Consider the following 17,914-nt stretch of genomic DNA (forward strand, 5'->3'; position numbering starts at 1 on the left):
GGTTTTATTAGGATTAGCAACTCTGATCAAAACCAAACCTGAACAGAAGTTTACCTAAGTTTACCTTATCAAAGGTAAAGTGCAGAAAAATTACTCAAACTTTCCATCAGACAGCAACTAGCTGAGTAAAAAGAACACTACTGTCATAATAATTGTGAGCACCATATATTTGAAGTACTTTAGGTTGTACTCATTCTGCTGCATAGTGGACTGTGTCAGTGATCTATTCTTCTCTATATTTAAGGCCTTTTGTCACTGCAGACATTTTAAATTGTGTAGCTGAAAGTACACGTCACTAATTTCAGCTATTTCATATTTGATTTACAGTCCAATAATGTATCATATTATAAAAGCTGATAATATTTTTTATGTAAACAATGTGTTGTTTAAGAAAGGAAAACTTTCCTCTTTCCTTTTCTTTCTCCTCTTCTTTGTTGTCACTCTATTGGCCTGCTCCTACAACTCATATCTCAACTTGCTTTCTGAAACCCACATGTGTGTTTACACAGGCTTCTGTGTTTCTGTGTGTGTGTGTGTGTGAGTAATTACAGGGCAGAGGAGAAAGGGAAAAAAAACTCCTGTGAACTTTCTTTTCTCCTCCTCTTCCCTCCAGCTTTTCACTGTGCCTGCACAACCGTACTTGCCTCACAGGCAGAAAGGAAAACTCCACTACATCTCCATCTCTACACCTCACCCTCACTTTTGTCTCCTTTACTTCCTCACCCCTCCTGAGTCCTCGCTCACAATAGACGTCCACCCCGAGCACCAGCCTGAAGGGAAAAAGGGGAAGATACGGTTTCTCTACAACAATGGAAATTCAATCAGGAAATGGAGAAGAGGTGGCGAGTGCAGTGTTGGCGACCTCTGGCTTCGTTTCCCATGCTCCCCCAGGGCCGCAGGTAGAGGTATCAGACAATCCGGTGTTCAGAGAGGACCTGCAGGCTGCTAAGAGGATTGAGAGGTTTGACATCCCACTTGATAGCCTAAAGAGAATGTTTGAGAAGCCCGCTGTGGCAACCACGGTAAGTACTGCCCGTGTGCTTTTTCATTTTTATATTTTGGTGTGTAATTTTTTTGTGAAATGAAACTCCAGTATTCTCTAGGTAAATTGAGTGTTTGGTAACTTAAGTGCCCTACACTTTTGGCTGTCTGATAGAAGGGTAGGTTCACCGCAGTGTGCAACAAATTGAAAAGCTTTTGCAACCTGAAAAACATGAAAATGTAAGATCAATAGTGGTGACATAATGTTGAGGACAAACTGTGCACTATGTACATTTCACACTTGCAACCTGCGTTTTTCCTTTTGATTAAAGATGTCACATATTTTGAGATGCTGCATATCTCACTGCTGGTTTCCACATGATTCACTGACTGGTAATTTGTGGATTTCCATTATTTTGTTGAAAGCACTTACATCTCCTTGCTGGAGAGGAGGGTGGCCTTCTCTCCCTGACTTTGTTTTTCCAACTCAGTTGGCTTCTCCAAGAGGAAAATCTAAGACTGCTGGAAGTGAAATGGGTCATTAGGAGAAAACCTCAGATTTACCAAATGCCTGATGATGAGACACAAAGGCTCAGATGACCTACTTTTTGCTCCAAATGTCGTTGTGAAGCATTAAAATGTTCAGTGGTAGTGTAGAAACAGCTTCTTCAAAGTATCTAAACTATAAAAATATAACCCAGCATAAGATCCAGTGCATTGGGGGCAGTGTAGTTGTCAGTGTGGGCCAGTGCCAACTGGTGGCACATTCACTGTACACACTGTGCAGTGCCACTGGGTTGCTGTTATTTGACACCCTGTTATTTAGGACCTATTTTGGGGATCTTTATGGTTAAGCAGCATTTTAAAAATAACCCTGTAATTGGTATGTCAGCTGGTGCTGAAATAAGCGCTAAACTTAACCATTAGGCCAGAGACATGGATCAGTAAGAACTAAGCACATCTGGTTCCTGAGATGAAAACGTTTTATAGTTCGCTCGGGTTAATAATCCACATCACTGAAGCCAAGAGTTTGAGATAGCATAATAATATTACCATATATAGACGATGTTTGGTTTACTGTGGAAGGAGCTGTACCAATCTCAGAAGATAAGAGCTCTGCGTTGGCTTTATTATGGCTACTTTTACATTCCACAGTGTCTCACTGGCCATTAGCCGTCGTCAGCTCACTGCTGAGAGAACTTTCTCAGCCCTTTCATATACAGGGGTCACTGAGGCATTTGTGTGTTTGAATATTTTCACTCTCTCATATTTTATTGTGGTCGACTTGTTAAAAAAACAAAACATTAACAGATCAAATTACTCAAAGTGTGTTTATGTGAAGGGGCATAACTCTGCAGTTCCAGTGAATGGAAGGTTTTGATGTCTTTTAGCTCATTGTTTTGATTTTTGTGGCCTGCAGTTTTTCTGCTTTCGATCATTCCCACAGCTCTCATTAGTTTTGTTTCAAACCACTGTCAGCTGAATCTGCTGCCTGTGTAAATAAGCATCTGTTTGCTAACCAATTCACCATTGTAATGTAAAAGATGGTGATACTATTACTAGATGATATGATATGTTTCTGCAGGGTGTCTTTTGCTTGCCTTGTACCTCACTTGTAAGTCGCTTTGGATAAAAGCGTCTGCTAAATGACTAAATGTAAATGTAAATGTAAATGTACATTGGAATTTGTACAGTATTAACAGAGAACCATAAATAATCTTTCTCCTCATTTCCTCAGCCTCTCCTAGTGTAGCTTTGTCCCTCTTTGTATTTCTTCTCTTTCTCTATATATCTTCCTTTTGGCCACTCTTCCCCATTTTTCTGCTGAAAAAGCTGGATCTTTTGCCTATTTTGAAAATCCTTTTAATTAATGGTTTTGCCGTGCAAGCCACTCGTCCAACCTACTGTAATAAAAGGTGTGTGTAGAAGCATTTGCAGGAGCATTTGATTAATAAAACAGAATAAAGCCATAAGATCAGTGAAGATTTAACACAGAATGATGTTTGAATATTTTATCCCACCTTGGCTCATAAACGACCAGTTTGACAGTAAAGGATAATATTTGTATGCAGACTGTGTGTCATACATACAGTATTGTAGAGGCTGATGTTTGTGCTGCATCATTGACACATCAATTTATGTTCTTTTTAGTCGAGCTTCACTGATGAAAACTGTCAGTAAAATATTATGCAACTTAACAACATCACAGACGACAGCCTCCAAAAAGATCATACAGCACTGAACATCATGTCTGTCAGGGCTTTTGTAAGGCTACAGTTACCACAACCCACTCCCTAAATGTTTTGGATATGTCCTATAATCAAGTCTACTGTAAAACACGTGTTGTAATGACATAGCGATGGACTTTGGCTAACATCAGAATGCTAAACATTAAACAGTATCTGCCATTTTGTTGCCTGGCATGCAGTTTTAACAAATATCTGTCTCTCTACATGGCAGCTATTTTGACAACCAGTTCACAGGGTTGACTGAGAGGGTAAGGACAAACAATCATATGGGCATTAGGGTTAGAGAACAGGTTAAATAAATCTGATTTAGCACATGTTACATTCAATACTAATGTGCTTTGAGTTAGATTAGTGAGGTTGGTTAAACTTTTGCCTAAGTATGGCCACGCCCAGCCATCATGGGCTACCTTGGCACTGGTCCCAATAAAATGGTAGGGTTCCGCAGGAAGGGCATCCGATGTAAAAACTCATGACAAATCAATGTGCGGAACACTGCTGCTCAGGCAGCACAGTGGTGGATTGGTTAGTGGCTCACAGCTAGAAGGTTCCCAGCTGCACCAGCTGGCTGTTGCCTTTCTGTGTGGAGTTTGAATGTTCTCCCTGTGCTTCTGTGGGTTTCCTCCTACAGACCAAAGACATGGATGTTAGGTTCCTTGGTGACTCTATATTGCTCGTAGGAGTAAATTTGAATTTGAATGTCAGTGTGTCTGTGTAGGCCCTAAGATAACTGGCAACCTGTCCACCTGTGGGTGAACCCTCTCACCCAATGACAGCTGGGAGAGACTCCAGCCCTCTTGTGACCCTGAACAGGATAAGGACTTATAGATAATAGTGGGTTCTTATCAGTTTGCCACTTCAGGATATTTCCCATTAAGTTCAAAACCCAGTGGGGAGAATAATTTTTTTTGTTCTTTTTAAATAACTGTACATCTGGTCAACATATCTGTATGCTACAAATTGCGGTCTGTATCTCCGCATTGTGTTATGAATGCTTATAGTCTGTTTCTGTCCTTTCTTGGGAAGAAAAAGCCAGTAGCCAGTGATAATGTAGCATGTGGGCAGTGTTCCCAGATTCCCAGAGAGAGGACAAGACTCTGCAGCCGGCCGCTTATAAAACACGACCTTGTGTCCGTCTCATCCATAATGCTGAGCTTAATATTTGATGATGCACTGTATTTTTCTTTCTATGCCCCATTTGATTTATTTAAATGGTGCAGTGCCATTGGATGGCCAGCCATAACAATGACTGATGCATTCCCAGGTGGTCGCTCGGCTGTGGCCAAAATCCTCAGTGTGGAAGGGGAGGGCAGTCTGCATTTGCAGCAACCGCAGATGTGAACTGATGCAATGGTTTATCTTGAGTACAAAGACCATGTTTTTCCTCTCGTGTAGCTGGGTGATCCTCGAGGGACACTGGCTTATGTTTACAACATCTGTCTGACCTTCTGGTCATGACAGTGCAGACGGAGAAAAACACACACAGATGAGGCAGTAACTGAGGTTATCTGTTCAATACTTTGCATGCATGCAAATATGCACACAAATAGGGCAATAATCACGGGTGTTGAACCTTTGCACTTTTGAAAAATTTTCATTAATTTGTACTAGCTCATTAAAAAGTTGGAGCATACATTAGAGGTTACATAATTTACATATTTCTAACATCCATAACCTGATTTGGCAGGCATTCATGTTGTGATGGCCACTGCTGGCCAGTGGATGGCAGTGTAGTATCTGGGAGGTGGAGGGAGTAAAAGGAATTAAAAACAGCTTGTGTGTAAACCAAAGTATACAAGAAGGATAAATGATGTGCTCTTAATCAGGAGATTATCACAGTGACACAATTACTAATCACCTGGTGTTAATTGGAGTTGATTTTTAATGTCTGAAGGTGTCTTAAAATGACTGCTCTCTGATGATGTCAGATTATCTGCATTTGCATAATCGGTGAAATATCTAATTCTGATGTGTTTGACAAATTTAACACAGCATGAAGAGTCTAAAAGGAATTCATAATGTGGGATAAAGCTATTCACACACAGTTGGATAACATGGGTAAAGGGAGTAGGCGGGGGGCAGGGGGGGGGGGGGGTGGGGGGAAGGGGGGTTGGCGGAGGCATCTACATAAATCCAGACAGTGGCACTAATAGTCTGGAATGTTCCCTCAGTTTATTTTCATAACTTGTATGATCACTGTCGCTAACCCGCTCTCATTTTTTATGAGTCTAGCTCAGTGGACTGAAAGAGTCCTCATTTTCCCATGAACATATTCTCTCTATAAATCTCGATATTCTCATAACATGCCCTCAACAAATGGCCTGTTTTCAAAAGGCAGTATTCAGTCTAAAATACACTAAATGGAGGAAAGCATTAGGCTTTTTATATGGTCCATTTCTATAGCTTTTAAAAGTCACCTTTCTCCACTTGGTAAGTGTGAATTCTGTCACTCTGCGATGTGAAAGAATCTCACTCTAAGTGTCAAAAGACATGCTGAAAGATGAGAATGTAACAAACAAAAAAAAAGAAAATCACCTTTCAATCAATAATCACCAGTGTTCCTAAATGCACTTAATTAAATCTTAAATAAACTAAAAGCCACTATGTGTCCGCAAGAAATTGATCCAGACTTGATGAGGACATGGACGTCCTCATCAAGTCCATTGAGCTCGTAAAAATTCCATTAACTTTTACCAGGCATCTCTTTCGTCTCAGTTTCACAGATTCAAATCTTTTAATGGAGCTGGCAGCCGAGCCGTGTGTGTGTGTGTGTGTGTGTTTGTGCGTGCACGTGAGTGTGTGTCTGTGTATCTGTGATGCATTGCAAGGCTGCTGTGTGATGATGACTTGTTGCTCGGTGCCTTGGCTCTCAAAATAGTTGCACTCTGAAACTCCCTGCTTCATTTGACTCATTCAGGTAACTCATATTCCTACCTGCCATTGATTTTGTTTGTGGATGTGGAGACTTGAAACATCAGTAAAAGTCTGCTCTGTATTGACGTCGGTACTTGTTAAGATGTTTCTATTCCCTCCAATGGATGATAATACATTCCCATAGCAGGGTAATGAAGGCATGTCTCTGGGCCTTTTACCATCTAGATTGGTGTGTGATTCAGTTTGTCTTTTCTCCAACACCGGTTTGACACCCACACACCCAAAAGAGCATATGTGTGCAACAATTAGCCAAATGCCTCAAAGCGTACTGTTTGAATCATTTATTGTAGACGTGTATTTGTGCAGCACCACGCCATCTCTCCATTCTTTGTTGCCCTAGTGAAAAAAAGGAAGCACTCTTCAGAAAAGCTTTCCCATGCAAATCAGTTTGGCTTATCATAAAGGAAAGCTTAATCATTAAAGCTCATGACTAGAGCTAAAAAAAAAAAAAAAATAGACAGCTGAAATAAACATCTATACACAAAGAACAATGGGTTTAGTGTTTAAAGGGATTAGGAGGGGACTTTGGGATTCTATAGCTCACTGAGAAACAACAGTTCTTCCAGATTAATTGCTAATATTAGGGTTTTAAGATGATGACATTTACTTGTGTTTACCATTTACCATTTCCACTAAACCTGACATCCCACCTCAAAGTTAAATACACCATCATAGAAATCTGATGTTTCCTCTTGTCTTGTTGTAGGGAGACATTTTAATTTGATATATGTGGGCTTTACTTTAAGAAAGAAGCGTCACATCTACATAGAAGGGGTAGCGTGATCAGTTTGTTGCCAGCGGCTCCAGTGTTCCTCATGTGAGGCGTTCAGGGGCGACTAAAGAGGGTTGGTCGCAGCTATTCCATTACCTGCTCCATTTGCTTGAAACACTAAAAAAAAATGAGGATGCTAAATATTGCTGCCATGTTGGCATTAAAAATCAGAAGAAGCTTTTAAATATGCAGTATGTTCTTATATTATTTTAACTACTTAGGTTGAACTAAACCTGAGACTAAGACTGATTGGAAAGCCATTAGTTTTGCAGGCATTGGATCAAAAACAATAAAAACCTGACTTAAGATTTTTCTGGGCACATAAATGTCTAATAATTATTGTTAGGAAGTTTGCTAAAACCACTAAATTTACTTACTGTATCTTTGTTTAAATAACTGAGTATGCTCGATTTACAAAAGGAAATTGTATGTAAATCAGATAAATATTCACCATGTTTTATTTAAAGACAAATTCTATGGCAGCAACTTAGTTGCCACAAAGACAAACCAAAAAAATCACCTGAAACATTTCTCGAGAATCTTTTATATAATATAACAAATTATTTTGTTTTTACAAGAAACTGAATATAACATCAAAACATTACCTTTTTATTAATTATTTATTATTTACTATTTAAAAGACAAATAGCCTGTAACATGATGATTTTATTGTGCCATATTAAGGGTCTGGCTTGCTCTTATTTTGTCTGAGTGTTTAATTGTGTGTTTTTGTGACATATTTTTATCTTATAATGATTAACTGAGTAAATTATAAAAGTGGTAGTGATTCACTGGAATGGAATACCTGCAGACAAATTTCAATGCTGTGCACTGACTGAAGGCTACAATGGCTTACACAAGAACATGAACTGAAATTAATTATTAATAAATTAACATTTTTCATTCTTTTTCTGAAAATCATGGATTTGTGTACAAAGCTGTCACGTCAATCAAAGTTCTGGACTCACAGAGTGACCAGCTGACATTGTCACAAAACTATAGTTAATATAAAAGCCAGCATACTGAAGTGACATGAAGTGTGTCCACATGCATCAGCTTGTATTACACACCATATAATTATAGACGTATGTCCCCAGAATATCAGGTAGGCATGCAGTATGTCAGCCGATGTCTGTTCCTCGGCGCAGTGTATATTTAGAGAGGCTGAAAACAGAGCTGGATCCCAAGCCACTTTAGAGTCGTCATGTATAAATAGTGCCTGGTGATGTTGGCATTGCTCACTGAACATTAAGAGAGCACAGAGCCTGATGAAAGAGACTGAAATATGATTTACATTCAGTGAGCATAGGGTCATATTGTGAAAGAGACTGAGCGAGTGGCTGCAAGGGGAAGGCAGAGGGGAAGGGAGATGAAGATGGATAGGGAGTGATAGAAATTCAGTGAATCAGCAGAGAGCTTGAGAGAGAGAGATTAAAAATGAAGAGCGAATTCACATTTTAGTAGGTGAAGCAGGTCAGAGTCTGATTAACAAATTATTTTCATGTTTCAATAATGATAAGCTTCATCAGGCCCCACTTCAGGGCTGCACAATCACTGACACTGGCAAGAATTCTTTCCACCCATTTTCTTCTTGTACCCGTAACTTTCTCTCCCTGGAGATGAGCAAATGTTTGTCAGGTTTCAGGCCAAGATAAGAGCTCTGATAATACAGAAAATCCAGAATCCAAAATGAGGAGTTCTGCCACAGGCCACAATAAACAGAAGCTAAATATATGACCACATGAACATGAACCCATATACACAAAAAAGCAAAAGACACTGTGCTGTGAAAATATATTATTTTCACATCATAATGATTCCAGAAAACACCCATACGTGAACCCATATGTTCATATTGAGTTAATATTGAGTTACACGAAAACACACATTTACCATTGTTGATAAATTGTTAGATAAAAACAATTATGTATTTTCCGAGTTTACCCCCAGTCAAGCTTCGAAACTCAAAATCATCGGACATCTGTCAAGCTTTTAATAATCGGCTGCTTTCTAGATCTGGGTCAAATTTGTCATTTGCAAATTGACCCAGTTGGGCTAACTCAATCGTTCTCCTCTTCAACAGCCTCCACCCTGGACGGATTCTAAACAAGGCACTTAACCCTGTAGAGATCTGACGTGAAGCACTGACTATGCTGGGGTGGCCACTAAATTACAGTTAGTGTGTGAGTGAGGATTGTATGGCTATAATATATACGTTGTTCTGTAAAACTAACCTGCGGTCACAAAAAAATTGTAATAGGTTGAAAATGTACCTAAATGAAGCAAATGCATTCATAGTGAACACATCAATAAAACGTAACTAATGGATTTAGTGCTAAAATATCTGATCTTACAGTACAGCATGTACAAGTTTTTGTGACTTCAGCTTTACTATTTGTTATACTGACCCCTTTCACTGATGTTCAACTTGCTTCTTTTGGTTCTAGTTTGACTAGTACCTGTATATTAATACTATTGAATTCTGCTTCTAGCTGAAAAACACATCCAGATGACATTACTTGGAGCAACCATTAGTTCAGATTATGTCATCTTGAGGCTCACTTAATGGAGTTTATCATCCTGCTTTTTGAGAGCTCCACCAGATGACATTATCTGAACTCTTAATAATAATTTGAAAAAAGTCCTCCAGTTGATGTCATTGTGAAGGAGTTTTTCAGCTAAAAGCAGGAAATTATAATATAATGTATAAAAAAAAGCATTAATATACATTTACTCCCTAAACTAAAGCTGTAGAAAGCAAGTAAAATTTGGTTAAGTTGCCCTTTAAGGTTAGTGAAATATTGTGTTTTAGCTTAACTTAGTAAAACCATAACCATAATCATAAACTTTGAACAGTTATTACCAATGTGTTTGAATTGTAAACAGAACCACAATCTTTCTCTAAACTTAATCAAATTACTTTTTTCATCTAAACCAAGCCACCAGGATCAACACTGGGCAGTGAAGGAATTTTTGCATAGCAGCCAAGAGTGATATTGCAATTTCTGCATTGATGCCATGATGCACACTGGCTCAAAATAGATTTTTCTCAAGGACAATCATTGCAAATTGCAGCTATGATAAATACATTAATTTGAGCAGCACAAACCCTAAAAAAATCAACTCTTTTGATTTACAATTTGATTCAGTCAGTAAAATACGGTTTGAAGGGTTAGAAGAGCTGTAGAATTATTTTATGTCACCCTCATACATGTGTGATACAGCTTTTTTCTTTTCCAATACAAAACCTACACTGGTAAAGCCAATGCCAATAACAGCAGCAGTTTATTCTGATCAAAACATTGCAATTCATCGACTCACTTATGGGGTGCAGTAAATAGAATATATGTAAATTACAATTTGGCAACTTATTAACGCATTTCAGGAGTCATCTTGACAGTGCTAACCTTTGTAGTGTAATGTTTTTAGGTCCTTTAGTCAAATCTTTGTTGAAGTAAATGTTGCACGCTGAAGTCAAACAGAATAAAACAATGTAAACAGAACAGTAGAGATATAAAAGGGAAAATCTCAGGGCGCTTTTATCACTGACTAGCTATACTGAATTGGTTGTTAACACAGCAGCTATAGAAAACCATTAATTTAAAGCTCCATGAAACAGAGGTTTGATAATAATGGCAAATAAAAAGCATAAAGCCCTGCACTGTTCTGTTCATCAAGCACGTAGGGCACGGGGAGGAGGATTCTGACAGGAAAGAAACACATACACTGATGAGGGAGAACTGACTAAATGTTGCATCATGAATCCAAACAGACTTTTATTACCAGCAGCGAAATGAGATGAAAGAAAAGCAGGCGAGTTTTTACAGTGTCAAAGAAGCAGCCAGGAGGGAAAATGAAACGCTGGCAGTGACCAAAGCAGCAATACCATAAAGTGTATGTATGTGTATGTCTGTTGATGTATGGAGACAGGTTTTTAGAGTGAGGAGCTCTGGTTTAAAAATCCCATCTGTTGCAGCTCTGTTGTGTTGATTTTTTGTCACCGTAAATGTGAATCATGTGTGTCTCCCTGTTGGTTTTGTTCTGGGTCACTATATGGCTCCCTTCTTAGTGTGTGTGTGTTTGTGTCTGTCTCTGTTTTGCTGTTGTTCACCTCCTACCCCTTCACTGTCACTGTGTCTGGGTGTTTGGCCAGTTAATCCGTCCTGTCCCAGCTGGCCTTGGTTTTAAAAAAGAAAACTAAAATCACATTTACAAACCAGACTCTCTCCTCCCACGGTCGTCCTCTTTACTCAGATTCCTTTGAGTCTCTTTCACTCATTTTATGGCCTGTGGCGTATCTCTTTCTCGTTTCTTTTTGGACTTTGTCTCTTTGTGCCCATGGTTGTCCATGTGTGCTTGAAATATTGATGTGGGTAGCTCTCGCTGTGCCTCTGTTTAGCCATAACGAGCAAAGTCGATAGAGGATTGAAAACAAAAAAAAATTGTTTTTGACTTCTACTGGAATGCGAACGGGAGCACTTACTGTATGGCACCCCATGCAAAAAGAAATTTGATTTCGTGCAAACGAAATCAACTGCTAAAGAGCAGACAGAGACAGACAGAAGAAATGTACTCAATTATGCTATGAAAGGTGGGATGACCTTCAAATGAACAATACACACAGTTGCATAATATCAAGAGTTAGCCTTGAGACACAAATTCAGGCATTTATGAGAAACATCGGTAAGATGTTATAGGCTTTTTAACATGTTTACTTCAGTCAGTGTACCATCAAAAAGTAAATAGAATATCTCAAAATATCAAAAAGATCTTGTTTAATTCATAATTGACGTCATCTGAATAATCCTCCCAGTGACATCGCCTGTGGGAGTCTTTTAACTACAGCCAGAAATAGTTAAATATATAAAGGGCAGAGGGAAATTGAATTCATATGCAAACAGGTTACTCCCCAAACTAGCATGGTTAGTAGCAAGGTGAAAATCAGTGAAGTTGACCTTTAATAAATGGAAACAGCAATTAAAATGGACAAGCATGTATGATAAACACATGTGACACAATATCCAAATTTATTGGTAAGAGATCCAAAAGCAGGAAGTGCCTCAACCCAATACCATCTAACACAGTTTTATTCTCAAGTTACATAAGATCTGGTGTATAAAGTAAAATTTGGGGATGTATTACAGATTCAGTTCTGTACCAATTCATGCTACATTTTATCTTTATTTTATCTTTATTTTCATGAGGTTAAGGCGTAGGGCGACCCACTGTGGCGCAGGCGGTAAAGTGGTCATCCACCAATCTCACAGTTGCTGATTCAATCCCCGGCTCCTCCGGACGCATGTCAAAGTGTCCTTGAGCAAGACACTGAACCCCAACTTAGTTGCTCCTGGTGGGTGTTGGCCAGCTGCTTAGTGCTTGAGTGTGTGTGATTGTAAATGTGAGTGGGTGACTGAGAAGCAGTGTAAAGTGCTTTGAGTACCAATAGGTAGAAAAGTGCTATATACAGTAAGTGCAGACCATTACCCTGGTATGATGTTGGTGTTGATTGGTCATTTGGTCACTTTGTGCCTGAATCAAATCTGACTGGATAGAGAGCTGGATTTGGTACAGAATGTGAATGACGTCGTTTATCCAAAGTGCCACAATAGTGCCACACAGAAGATGGAAGTTGTTCGATTGCGCATAGTGATTTTTCCATACACTACTTGCTGCCTGATGTCATGTTCTTTAAACAGTTATTATAAGCAGCCAAGTGGGAAAAACACTCACCTCACCATCTGACCTGGAATCCTGAGTTGGAGTTTTCAAGAATTTCTTACCATTGTAACATGAAGTGCAGAAATGTCACTGCAATGGGTCCCAAACAAGCACCACCAGTAGCTAAAGACAGTTAAAATGAAACTAGTTCATGAAAATGAACTATAACGAGTACAATGGATTGATAATCCTAAAATGTAAATCGTGTCTCTTTACACCTGATTTGGCTAATGTAGAATTTAGGTAAGTTGGACTTGTGGTCGCTGCAACACTATCAACAGATGACGACTGTCTTGGACTACCTCATGTCTATTGTTTCTATAACAACCATTCAGTTCTTTCTCATTCTCATGACCATGAACACAACATAACAAACTGTAGCTGTTTCATAACCTGTGTTTTTTTAAGTGATTTTCTGTTGTTGTCTATGCCAGGGAGGACATCCATTATAGTAGGTGTATTTTCAGGTTTTTTCATAATCTAACACTGTGTTATATCAGAGGGTAGCGACAGACAATTCACATAGACTTAAGACTGGCTACTTTTTCCCTTTCTGTGATAGAAATTATTCCTGGTTTGTCTGAACAGCTTAACTGTGGCTTCTGCTGTGCTACTACTTGCATAATGATGGGTTATCCATCAAATTAAATCCATCCATCCATCCATTATCTGTAACTGCTTATCCTGTTAAGGGTTGCAGGGAGCTGGAGTCTATCCCAGCTGTCATTAGGGGAGAGGCAGGGTCCACACTGGACAGGTCACCAGTCTATATCACCTTCTTGCTGAGAGGCAACAGCACTAACCACTGCACTGTACACTCGCTTAATTTAATTTGATCAATTTAATTTAATTTTGTTTTCTTATTATTTAATTATGCTGAGGATTAACATTTTTATTTTCTTATGCTCAATATCAGTCACCTGATACAAATGGAAACCACACAGCAAGTACAGTAAAACTGAAAGGTTGCTAATATTGTAATATAAGTAAAAGTTTTAAAATACAAGTAATATATTTTAAAGTAATCAGAATCAGTGATTAGAATATATGAACTACATTTGGATGTTTGATGTAAAAGGCCTGCACCCTGTAGATGAAACCCAATACATTGTTTTTGAGCAAATCAATCTCTTTTCTCACAATAGCTGGCTCTGTCTAAATGACAATTAGCTCATGTAATTAACTCAGGCATCCATGCATTAGTTTCCCAATCTATTTATTCACAAAGAGGGTGAGGCATCGTCATGTGCAGCCAGCTGCAACAACTACAGCTGAATTTTAAAGCTGAACCAGAGGAGCTTTAGGATGCACTTCTTCTAAAAGCCGCAAAATAAACTCTGGCTGTATATTTGAGTTGAGTCATGCCATCTAGACTTCTGTCTTGTTTCACTGCTCATCCAAGTAGCGTCTTCAGTCTTTGTTCAGGAACCCCAGGTAATGTAGTCCAGGTGCTGTAACTGAGAAAGCTGGATCTAAAGAAATCTAAAATTCCTGCATGAAAACATCACTTTGCACAGTTTTGGGCTGATTTGAAAGAGCTGCCCCTGCATAGTGACAGCTTGGAATAACCTTTAGCTCACTGCTTTGACTTGCTGGAGAAGGTCAGGCATGTTTTAGAGAAACGAGTCCAAAGTAACTGGTTGCCTTGGTCAGGCCCAGTGATTTGTTTACTGTTGTTGAGCCTCATGAGTCATGTTTGAGAGCAGCCACTCGTATGTTATGCCAACAAACCCATAAGGCCTCTTTCACAGCCAGAAGCCCTCATTCCAAGAGCTGTCAGAGAGAGTGTGCATGTGGCTGAGCTGTATGTGTAAATACAGCGTTCACATCCATGGATTCACTCATGTTTGCACCATTTGCTGACAAAGGAATCCTGTCATTTAAATTGAAGCACCCAAACAGTGAGTCATGTGTGAGTGACTTCATTTTTCTCACCATAAGCCTGTTACTCCAGAGACACTGTCATGAACAACTCATAGGCATTAAATTAACTCCATTAAATTGACTATTTCATTTGCAAAATGCCACAGGGACATTGGTGTGCTAATCAGTGAAGCCTCTGAGTGGATTTGTAGGGACTGAAGAGGTTCAAAACTGAAAAGCAAACACGCAAATGAAAGAAAAGGCAATAGAGAGGTGCCGAAATGGAAGCTCCTCTCACATTTTACACTGAAATGGAAGCTTTTATAAATTTTTGGGAGCGCTGGTCCCATGTTCTTCCAGCTCAGCTGATCAGAATAACAAGCATGCTGCAGACACACTCAAGCTGGCCACGGAGCTGTGTCAAGGAAGATAGAGTATTAGAATAAAGAAGGCAGGCAGATAAGACTGAGGAAATCAGGGTAAGAAAATAAAGTCACTAGAGAGGGGTAAAAAGGAAACGAGCAATCCAAAAATAAGATATTAAAAGTGTTATATCCTGTTGAGGTGGGCGATCTTGTGCCTCCAAAATGTCACATCTGATATTGAAACACTGGACCTTATTGAGTTGAACTGCTGCTATAGGTTCAACAACTTTAGTAAAAAGCACTCACAGCAATTTCCAAGCTGTTTGAGTCCAAAGTAGTCAGGTGCAGGGGACAGGGAAAGCAGCTCAGAGGTAAATTTCATCTAAATAAATTCTAATCAGCAGAAAGGGTTTAATTTCAAACTCGGTGCAAATTTGGGCCCCAGTTGTGCTTTAGAAGCTGCAGTCTGGGTGGGACGGCAATGGTTGGTATAGAGGTTTTTCACCCATGTCACCAAGTCGAGTGATTTTTTGTTTTGGACGTGCCGCTAACTGGACTGCAGTGCACATGTGATACTGTCTGCTGGTTTCAAGTTTTCAACAGTATTTCCTTGGCATGGGAATTGTCATTTAGAGTGTGGGTGTTACTAAAAGGTAGGATATGGAACAGTTTTGGATAGATGACCCATTTCTTCTCCCTCCTGAATTGTTTCCTAAAACTTCTGTAATGTGATCGAATAAATTTACCACATTTTGACTTCCTAATTTGTATCAACATATTGTGTTCAACCAATCTCCATACTCAAGTGACAAGCAGGAGAAACAATATGAAGATTTATATCATTGCAATACACACGACAAATGGTGACACATCTAATATGGCAGATGTTGATGTGTGACGACAACAGAAAGCTGACCCTTTCCCTCTGAGTCACTTCCATTTAAAACTGCTGCAAAACTGCTAATCTTCATTCAGACAAAAATTCAACATCCATCCTAAGCACGTTCTCACCTCACAGCGTCCGATATTGAGGCTTCCTGGGGCATCAAATTGTACCAGTTTGTATATCCTTTGGCATATCATATTGACACCACAGGTATCCTTTGCCATTACTATTGAACACTCCATTAGTTCCACTATTTGATGCCCTGGAAACTTCCAGTATTGAACACTCCAGGAGCATGACCTTTTGATTCTACGGGAAAAACTGTGCTATGGTTAGGGAAAACAACTTCAGGGTAATGTTACGTTAAGAGACAACACGTTAGGGTTATGGTTCCTACTTTGGTCAAGCTTCAACTAGTCTACATGGCCTCCTTTAGAACTGAGATGTACTGATATGTAGGAATGCAATACGGATGCATGTTCTTATTTGATGGGCCAGACTTTGCCGCTTAACACTGGATTGGTTTTGATGAGGGCGTTGCTACAGTGCTAATGTAATCTCGTACAAACAAAGGGTGGGACAAGTGTTTGTGTCAAGAATAGACTTCAGCTTAAGAGTTCACATCCTGTCTACTTTCTCACCTCTGCACACCTGACCAACTGATGCGTGAAATTGGTCCAATTCTTTAATTGACAGTACAGGAAAGTTAAAACCTTTATTCCTGTGTTGGTAAAGTGCATAAAGAGGGGCTACAAAGCACAGTTCGACAATCTAACAGCTGTTTGTGTAAAGCAAACTAAGGCCTTTATTTTATTTTCCTTTGGGAAAAATAATGCATCGGACTGAGGTAAACCACCTTGGGTCACGACAGGACTCTTTCCTCACACCTGACTGGCACATTCTCCTACTTGGGCTGAGAAAAATAAAACCGTCAGCCTGAATTCTAGACTAATTGACTTATTAAGACTGACATTTTTTTAAACAGAGTATGACACAGCAGGCAAGAGGGGGAGGACAGATAGAGAACATTTGAGGAGAGAGAGGTGGACAGCTCTCCACAGAGATTCCTCATACACCAAGACATGTCATTAAAGTCTTAGTAGTAGGAGCATGGTTTGTTGGATGATAAAAATGTCAACAGCTGACATAAAAAAATCAGCGCAAAATGGTCAAGTCCCTGCACGTATGACAGCAAGCTCATAATTTCCAGGCTATGTTCTGACGATATCTCTATCTAATAGGCCCCAATGTGAAGGTGCCGGGTCACAGTGTCACATCCGAAAGCATCCCAACATTGCGTGAATTACTATTTCTTGTTACCATGGTTTCACCATTATGGGTTCGACTGGCCTCTTTGTAGGCGCCTGTCACACATGAAATGGTCCCAGATGGCCAGAATTGATTTCATTAGCTGTGCTTCTTTTAAGAGGATCCAGTGTTTTGGGGTTTTTATTTTCTTCACAGGGATTATCTCTCATGACAGGCCGGCAACGTTTAGACAGACTTCACCAAGAATTGTCCCTATTAACTGTGTCAGTCTGTTGGAGATCTGCAGGAACACCACCACCCACACTCACTCTTCGTTCTTCTTCTGTCGCTAAAGAGAATACTGTATTTGGCAGCAATATAGCACTTGGTGACATGAGACATTGTAACTGAAGTTGTGATTCATGGAATCACACCACAAAAACCTGGTAAACTAAGAGTTGTAGCTTCATAGATACAGTACTAATCACAAGTTTGCTTTCCAATAAATGTATCTACTCACAGTGATGGAATGGTTTGTGTTCTAACAAAGTAACAGAAACCTACTAAACACAACATCGGAGAAATGCCAGTGCTTTTCTGACAGTTCTGAAACCTGGTCCTATTAATATACCGTTTATCTTTATGATGTTTGTTAATCATTTCTAAATGCACTGCAGCTGAAGTGCCCCCTGCAGCTCTTTGAGCCCTTGACCAGCTTTTTTAAGAGATTCACTGCTTATTGTCAGCAAAATCTCTTCTTGCAGACTGGCTGTTTTGAAGAAAAAAAAACAAAACAACATTTTTATTGGTTCCTCTGAAAGACTAAAACATTATTTATGCCAATAACAGGAATAACTTTGGGCGAAATTTCAAATTATTGCATTTTTGAGACTTGTTTACT

At 39.4% G+C, this 17,914-nt stretch overlaps 1 protein-coding gene across 1 annotated transcript in view; it reads left to right on the top strand.

Annotated features, from left to right (window-relative positions):
* The first annotated feature begins 595 nt into the window (after nucleotides 1–595).
* xirp2a (xin actin binding repeat containing 2a) overlaps nucleotides 596–17,914 on the top strand; it is a 51,529-nt gene continuing 34,210 nt past the window's right edge. Inside the window, exon 1 of the mRNA XM_067493206.1 lies at nucleotides 596–1,022. Coding sequence (XP_067349307.1) covers nucleotides 810–1,022 — 213 coding nt within the window. The 5' untranslated portion in view covers nucleotides 596–809. The remainder of the gene's footprint in view (nucleotides 1,023–17,914) is intronic.

Source organism: Channa argus, chromosome 23 (genome assembly GCF_033026475.1).
Source record: "Channa argus isolate prfri chromosome 23, Channa argus male v1.0, whole genome shotgun sequence".
Taxonomy (NCBI): domain Eukaryota; kingdom Metazoa; phylum Chordata; class Actinopteri; order Anabantiformes; family Channidae; genus Channa; species Channa argus.